The sequence below is a fragment of the Cryptomeria japonica genome, chromosome 7 (genome assembly GCF_030272615.1).
Source record: "Cryptomeria japonica chromosome 7, Sugi_1.0, whole genome shotgun sequence".
Taxonomy (NCBI): domain Eukaryota; kingdom Viridiplantae; phylum Streptophyta; class Pinopsida; order Cupressales; family Cupressaceae; genus Cryptomeria; species Cryptomeria japonica.
Window position 1 is genome coordinate 54,480,637 of NC_081411.1, and position 8,530 is coordinate 54,489,166.

General features: G+C 35.6%; 1 protein-coding gene across 2 annotated transcripts in view; it reads right to left on the reverse strand.

The window, feature by feature from the left end:
• The window catches only part of LOC131055598 (zinc finger CCCH domain-containing protein 42), a 96,375-nt gene extending 88,479 nt beyond the window's left edge, over nt 1–7,896 (reverse strand). Inside the window, exon 1 of one of the 2 annotated variants that reach the window (XM_057990079.2) lies at nt 7,521–7,896. In XM_057990079.2, the coding sequence (XP_057846062.2) occupies nt 7,521–7,560 (40 nt within the window). In that variant the 5' untranslated portion in view covers nt 7,561–7,896. The remainder of the gene's footprint in view (nt 1–7,520) is intronic. The other variant, XM_057990078.2, reaches the window with a different exon arrangement.
• Nucleotides 7,897–8,530: the final 634 nt, after the last annotated feature.

The following is an 8,530-nucleotide window of genomic DNA, read 5'->3' on the forward strand; positions in this document are numbered from 1 at the left end:
AGCTCTCAAATGGTCAAGTGATTGACTGAAAATAGCCTCAAAATGCTCCCAAAGGTAAATCATTGAGTTGGCTGGCAATGAAAGTTTAGGTCTGAAAAATTAATGTACAGCAAACAATGGAGGTCACCCCTGTTGTAATAATGGCATTTAGGTTCAGATCTGAGGTAAGGACAGCAGGTAGGCAGCAATGGAGGTATCAAACATGCATGAATCCACCAAAATATGTCATAGAACACTTGCCAAATAGAAATCGTATTTTCCCAGCTATGGCGCCACCCTTAAATCTGAAACATGTCTTCAATATGTATGCAATCTGCCAACAATGGTCTGAGAACAGCAAACAACCAAAGCGATATCAAGGAAAATCTTCAAAGTTTGGAGTTGAAACCTCAACTCAACAAATCGCCCTTCACCAAAATCGTGGATTTCCTCCCAAAATGGTGAACTTCACCAAAAATCGTGGCATGGGGGTCTTCAATGGCAGCCAAATCAGTCTGATAACAGCAAGTAGAATGGCGGATTTCACCCAAGGAAAAATTGCCAAATTCAAAATCGCCAAAAATTTGGAGGAAAATCGCCATCTCCAATAATCGAAAATCTGAATACAATGGCAGCAATATACTTCAATGGCAGCGATTAAGTGATTGCCAAGCTGGAAAAATGGAGGAAAAATATAAGACTTCAATCAACCACTCCTCCAAAACACTTCATCAAAAATCACCAATAAGAGGGAAAATCGCCCTTGCATGGAGAGACCTGGCATATTCAATAATAAAATAATGTTGGACTCCTCTCTTTAAACTTGCTTTCACCATCAACTTTCACCAAACAAGCAATGTGGGATAAAAAGACTTGATCTTATACTTGCTTGGTAAAACCAATTTGCTTTTAGAAGGTTGAAAACATTAAATGCTTATTGCAAATCATTAATTGTTTTTTATTTTAAAATAATCGTTGCTTTTAATTAAAAAACAATTAAAATGAGACTCACTTAATTAAAATATTACAATTTAAATCAAAATTTGAGCCATTAGAGAAAATCGATCCAAGTAGGGATTTAAAATCCCATTAAAATCACTTAAAACGTCAAAATATTCCCCATAAGAGAAAATCGATCTAGGTATGGATAAAATTTCCCAAAAAAATTCATCTAAATGCACACAAAATGAGGCTAGGGGAAAACCGACCTAGGTGTGGAATAGAAATTCCAGAAAAAATCACTTCATTCATTCAAAATTACCCCTTGGTGGAAAAACGACCCCAATCAGGATGAAAATCCGAACTCAAAATCATCAAAAATACTCTCAATGGAAAATCGCCTTGAGTCAGGAATGAGAGTCTGCACAAAAATCCTCAAAAACTTGGCACAAATGACCTGGTGGAAAATCGACCCAGGTGTGGAATCAAGACAAACGTCATCCCCGATACAATCCGTACTCCCCGGTGAAAAACGTGGGTAGTCAGGATAAATCTTGACACTTAGTCAAAATTTAGCACTTCCAGGGGAAAATCGACCCTAGTGTGGATTCACAGTGGTGGAAAAAAGATGCAAGTATGGATTTCAGGGGAAATCCATGTCCAGTCCGGATTTTGAGTGGGGAAAACCATGGGTAGTTAGGAATATGAGGGGAAGAGCACCTCTAGTATGGAATTTTGACCTTCTAACCCTTAGAATATGGATTTTCATTTGGAAAATGATGATTTTTCCACTCAAAATCACTAGGAAACTTCAAAACTCAATAAAACTCATATGGACCTAAGCAAATTCACCGAAAATTTGGGCGAAACGCTGGAAACTTATCGGGATAAAGTGCGAAATCAACTTGAAAAGCTTCCTAGGGGTGAGAAAACAACTCCAAAAGGTCTTGAAATACTTTATCACTTAAAATCACTGACTTGGACGTTTAAAACACGTTAACGCTCAAAGGTCTACACTTAGAGAAAACTAGGATCGCTCAAAATCTCGACTCTACGTGCTTGATCTTACAACTTCAAAAAAACCCTAAACGACACTAGGCATGATCAAAACTCCGAGACTCGGGCACAGGAAACACAAAATTGCACCCTAAGCTGCCAAAACCCTAACCTAAACAACGCGGAAAGCAAGAAAAGAGGGGGTCCCCGTTAGCAATGGGCCGATGTGTGAAAAGGTCACAACAATGCCCAAGCCCAATCACTACCATTTCCATCTCCCCTCATCTTCATTCCCACTTCTTCCCATCTCACTCCATCCCACAGTTCTTCCATCTTCTCTACCTCAAAATCACAATGTGTGATTTTTAATAAACTTTTCCCTCCTCCAAGAAGTACGTCCCACTTCTAGATGGCTTAATAAATGTTATAAATTCATTTTATAACTTTGCCTTCATGATAAAGTTACTTTACATTTTATTACCTTCTTAATAAAGTCACTTTATTTTTATAATTTAATTTTATAACCAAAAGTGACTTTTCCCTTATAATATTTACTTTAAGGGCTCAAAATAATATTATTTATTTCTTCATCAATAAATAATTGACAATGTCAGCCTCTCATCCATTATATCTCTGAATTAGCCTACCGAAATGACAGAAGAATAAGCTAATCAAAACCTGAATGATCACTGAGGAGAAGGGGACATTACAGTCCTCCCTTCCCAGAGATTGCATGCCCTCAAGCAATCTGCACTAACATGTCGTAACTAAATACCGGGATCCATTGTTTCCAACTCCTTGTTCATATCCTCAACATATGTAAATGCATGCTTTGATACCACTGAAATTCCCAATCTCAGATAATGCTTCAAATCTGATTTGGGTTTTTGTTTTTGCTCATGTTTTGTTTTATCATAATGTAATATTGTGACACGAAACATGCAGATTGAACATGCAAGATGAACAATAGAGATTTTCAAAGAAATCAATCAATGTAATACAGAGAATCTAAATAAGCCAATCATATTTTTTGATATAGAAATGTATTACTAGAACATACACAAGTTGCTGTTACAAATCAGAAGATGCCTAATGCTATCATGTAACACATACCTGGAATGCCTCCATACATAAAATAAAAAACCCTCTAAAAAACTGCAAGATAAATCATCGAATCTCCATGAAAACTGATCAATGATGTGCAACTGTGAATCCTAAGATGAATCCACCAAGTGGGTTGATCTGGGTTTCCATCCAAATAGCCAAAACCTCTGGGGTTTCCGTCCTAGGGTTTACTGAACCTGCAAGCTTAAGATCTCAAGCTCTCAAGGAAAGTTTCTTTGAAAATAACAACTCAAGAATGAATCCTCATCGCACTTTTTCCTCCTTTTATAATACTTTTCCTTTTCAAAAGTAATACTTTATTTTATTTCTCTTTTAATTTACTTTTCCCCTCAAAAGTGACTTTACATTATAATTTGTCATTGACATTATTATAAAGTCACTTTATAAAATAAAGTATGTCCAGCTGCTAATTAATTCATTTAAATAATCTCATAGGACTTAGGACTATTTAACATTTAATTAATTATCACTCGAAGAAAAGGGGACATTACAAAATGCCTCTTCGCCCAAGAGAGGTGACTCTCCCAAAGAGGTCAGCCATACCTAAATGGTGAATATTTTAATTTAATTCCCAAAAGATGGGTGATCACCATGAGGGGTCGGCCCCTTAAGATATGTAAATTTATTTAATTTTAAATCAAATTAACTTCCAATGTGGGCACTGTTGTGACCTTTTTCACACATCGTCCCATTGCAAATGGGGACCCCTTGTTTTTTCTTTTTAGGGTTTTGCCTTGGAGTCACAACTACTAATCACCAGTCTTTTTGCAATGAGGAGTTAGAGTTTTTAGAGTGGTCATCCAAGCCAAATAGAGAAATCATGCCCCGATCAGTGTCTGGACACCACCAAAGCACTCAGAAGGCCCAAAGGACGAAGATCACAATTGTTTAGGGTCAATTCTGACACCTTCCTATTTTTTAGGAATTTTGTTTTTTTTCTTTTTTTTTGGCACTTTGGGACCAATCCGGGAAGCAACTTTTTTGGCTTGCATTTTTTGCTTTTTTCTACTTTTTTGAAAGTAGACCTAGGGTTGGGTCCCCCAAGTCGTGGCATCAGTGCCCATGTCTTCAAAATCGAAAAATTATGCCTCTAAGTATAAAAAGCAAGGAAAAAGCTCAAGGCTACAGTTTGTTATAGAAGATCTAAACAAGTCCAAGACAAGGCTCAAAGACATGCTTAGAACGTCCAATCAAAGCTCAAGTCTGCTCACGAGACATGGCTAAGGCTCAAAGTCCGCCTTGGCCTAACAAAAGAGAAAATTTGCTTTGTCAAAGGGCATCCAAAGTCCGCTCTAGCATGGTATGTGAAGGTTGAAGTCCGACCCAAGCAAGTGCAAGCATAGCCCCAAGGTTCGCCTTGGCTAGAGAGCCTTCAAGTCCGCCCATGATGAGAGGAAGATGGCGCAAGGAAGAATGGCCTAGGACTCTCCAAGTCCACCCATGATGAGAGGAAGATGGCACAAGGAAGAATGGCCTAGGACTCTCCAAGTCCGCCCAAGGCTAAGGACAAAATATTCAAGGTGTTAAGAAGTTCGCCAAAACATATAAGAGGAAATAGTTTGAAGACTATGAAATTCACCCAAACCATAATTGGCATAGACATAAAGATGGTCAAGAACACCAAAAGCAAGGAACAAAATGGTTAGAAGACAGACAAATTTGATCCACCATTGACATAAGATTAATTGAGGTTGAATGGGTTGGAAAGATAAAGTTCAACACTTACAATATTTTTATATTTTTTCCAACACTTAGAATTATTTTCAAAGGGAAAATAAATTCAACACGGAGAGAAATTTTCAATAGACAAAAATTTTTGAACGCACATGAATTTCTAAAGGCTCTTTGCTAACACATTCACCTACCCAAGGAAAGGAATTTCCAAAGTCCGATCCAAGTGTTGGAATTTGCCAAGAGAAAATAAAATAAAAATGGCTAAGTGTGGAATTTTCCACAACAAAAGAATCAAATTTTGACTAAGTCTTGGAAAGAAAACAAGAAGAAAGAAGAAGAATAAAGAGGAAAAGTAAAGAGGAAATGAATAAAATCCAAGACACAAACAATAGAGCTTCATTGTCTAGACCTTCATTGTGAATTGAACAAGTGAAGCGTAAGTCCCCCTTGTATTTCAACATACATAACCAAGGAAGCTATCCAATATAAAGTCGCCCATTCGCACATATAGACCTTGGAGTCGCCTTGTGGTCTTTCTCACAATCTTGGCACAAGTAGTGATTTTGTTCAAGAGAGGATAGAGTATCCTTGGATATTTTATTCTAATGTTCGGTGAATGATAAAACATACACCAACAGGCACCAAAATGGGTTGGCCCATTATGAATAAAGTTAAAATAATTAATTTAATGCCATTTCATTAAGGTATAGTCGGCCTTTGATGATCTTTCTTGGAAAATGATTAGTGGCCTTTAACCTTTGATTTGCTTCACCAACATGATGTCCTTCGATTTGCTTCAATGATCTATTGTATTGTGACAGTGATCTAAGTTTTCTTTTGACATCAATTACAATAGTCCAACAATCTCCTTTGACATCAATGACAATAATCTAACAAATTCTACTCATCACATGTCTATTGGTATGAATACTTTCAAGGCACTTTACAATTCACATCAACAACATCACTAGGACTTCGTGCCCCCCCTTTTTAGCTCCAGTTACGCTATTTCATTCATGGATTTGATTTTGGAGCCCGAGGGAATCGTGGATATAAAAGAAACGAAGTTGAGAAACAAAGTTATTTCACTGTATTTGGTGAAATGGACAAATCTTCCACTTGAGGACACTAAATGGGAAGTAGTGGAGATTTTTGAGCATCCAGGTCTAAAATTGCTTGAGAGCAACCAATTTGGGTGTAATGTCCCCACTTTGAAATAGAATTTACTAATGAATAATAATACCAAAATTAAAATATTAGAAATTAAATTAAAATATAAAAGAATATAATTAAATATAATTAAAATTTAATCAAGTTACTGAATGGTCAAAAGACATAAAATGAAAAGTTGTGACTCCCTCAAACATGAGATATAAAACGGAGAAGGGAACTTCATTTGAAGGGAAGATAATTTGGGAATTAGAAGTGCAGATCTAATTTAAATAAAAAGTTCAGATCTGATTGTGAAGGGTTGTGTTCCTTTCAAAGGGCAGAAATAGTAAAGAGTTGCACTCTTTCAAAGGGTGTGTCTCTTGCCAAAGGGCGTACATGATGAAGAGGTGTGACCTCTCCCTTACATTGAGAGATATAAAGGAAGGGAATCAAAGCATCCAATGACATCACCATCGATCAGATCAGATCAGAACTGTTATTAAGTTAAAGGCAATAACATCTTTGTTCTTGGTGGAATGCATGGGGATGTGCTTAATATGTATGCTTAATATATGAAGCCTTATAATGTTCTTGTGCAGAATTTAGTAGTAAGATTAATAATATCAATATAGACTGCAATATGTCTGACAGTCATAGTTAATTTCATATGTATTCATACTAATTGAAGGACAAATATATTCACAGTCAAAGTATTTAATCAATTCTAATTCTATTCCCCAAGGGAGACGGGTGCTATTAGGGAGAGGCAGAGTAAATCCACTCCAAGATGAAAGAGCCCCAAGGATGAAAGGACTGATGTTCCTGACGTGTGGGCTGAATTAGGGAGGTGGTGTCATAGCACCCTAGACGAGCCAATGCCCTCTTCTAGGATTAAGAATGAGAAGGGATTAGGAATTAGGACTAGAGTAATGACAATATTAAGTTCAATTATGGACAACTTTAATTTTTTAGTAAGTTTCTATTTTTTTTGCTCGGTAACAGGAGTTTCTATTTTTACTTTTTTAGTAAATACTATTTTTAGGAGGGAGGTCTTCCAACGTTGAGAAGTCGGGGGAAAAGTTGAGATCGTCCAATACTGTATTTTCAGAGAAAAAATTTGCAGAAAACAAAACAAAAAACACTTTGATTGCGTAATATCAAAATGCTTTCCTTTTCACATTTCTCAATTTCTGGCTGTTGCTAGCTACATGCAGTTTATTTATAGGTTCTTCACCAAATTCTCTAAAAGCTGAGTTGCGCCACAGATTGTCTACATCACATGGAAATTAAAAAAACCTAGATTTAAATAAGTTGCAATTTGGTAGGAGAAAAACGCCCAATTCAAAAGAAATTGTAGCTTCATGGGAGAAAGAAACCCCAATATTAAAGAATTTGCAGCTCCATCGTAGAGAAACCCTAATTTCCAAGAATGTGATGTTTAATAAGAGAAAATAAGCCTAATCTAAAAAGAATTTTCAGCTACATGGCATTTCAACCGTTATTTTCTAGAGCTTTCTGTTTGATTGGAGAAAGAAACCCCAATTTTGAAGAAATTGTGGTGGCGATTATTAGATTTTCTATTTTCAGGGAAAAGAAGTAGCAATTATTAAAGATCAAATGTAGGAAAAAAAATTGAAAGGTGGAAGGAAACTTACTGGGCGAATACCGCGAGCAAGTCGCCTTCCGTGAGATCATATGGGAGACCACCGACAAAGATATAAGCAGACTCCTTGTATTTGGCGTGCCAGGAAGCGTCCTCTGATATCCCTGCAGCTGCTTCCCTCGCAGTTATTTTCTGTATGTTTTTAACTTGTGTTAGCGGATTCATAATTTCTTCTTTGCGAGATTTTCCAAATTTGCTGAATTAATAAGCCGCAGGAGGCAGGATACAAGGAGAGTACAAAAAGAGATCAGAAGAATTGTCGCACATTTGATTAGAAATAACTCCAGAGCACCCCAGTTTTAGTTTGAATTTATATACACAAGCAGGTGAAGAGTGTAAAATATATACTAGCACTGGCATGGAAAGAGGTGCAAGGGTTGCGCAGACAAGTCAAGAGGATATATTTTTATGTGTATAGAAGATAAATTAATTTAATTTATATTATTTTATGTATAAAATAATATTTTTTTATATAATTTTAAAATACAATTTTGATTATAGGTTAATGTTTTGTTTTCAAGTTATTGTTTATTTCTAGGAAATTATAGTAAAGATGTCATTTATTGAATATTATTTTTGATATCAATCATGTGATAAATTTAATATTTATTTTTTCTATGACCCATTTCATATGAATAGTCATTCTTTTTTTAACCCATTTCTCATGAACTTGAATAGTGCACTCTATATTTATTCTCACTAAAGATTAAAAGCAGCAAAATGAATCATGATATAGTATTAATAGAGATGAGAATTAGACAAAGGTTCTTATATAAGTGTAAGATGGCAATTGAGACACAATTCTCACCAACTCAAAATATAAAAAAACAAGTGTCACATAGTGGCCAGTACTTGCCTTGTTAATTTGTAGTTGAAATAGTAATTTATTAATTTTAATTAATATATTATTTAATTTAATTTATTTTATTTTATATTATTTATCTTTCTTGTTAATTTTTTTTTATATTGCATATAAGGAGAGAAGACTATTACAAAAACATT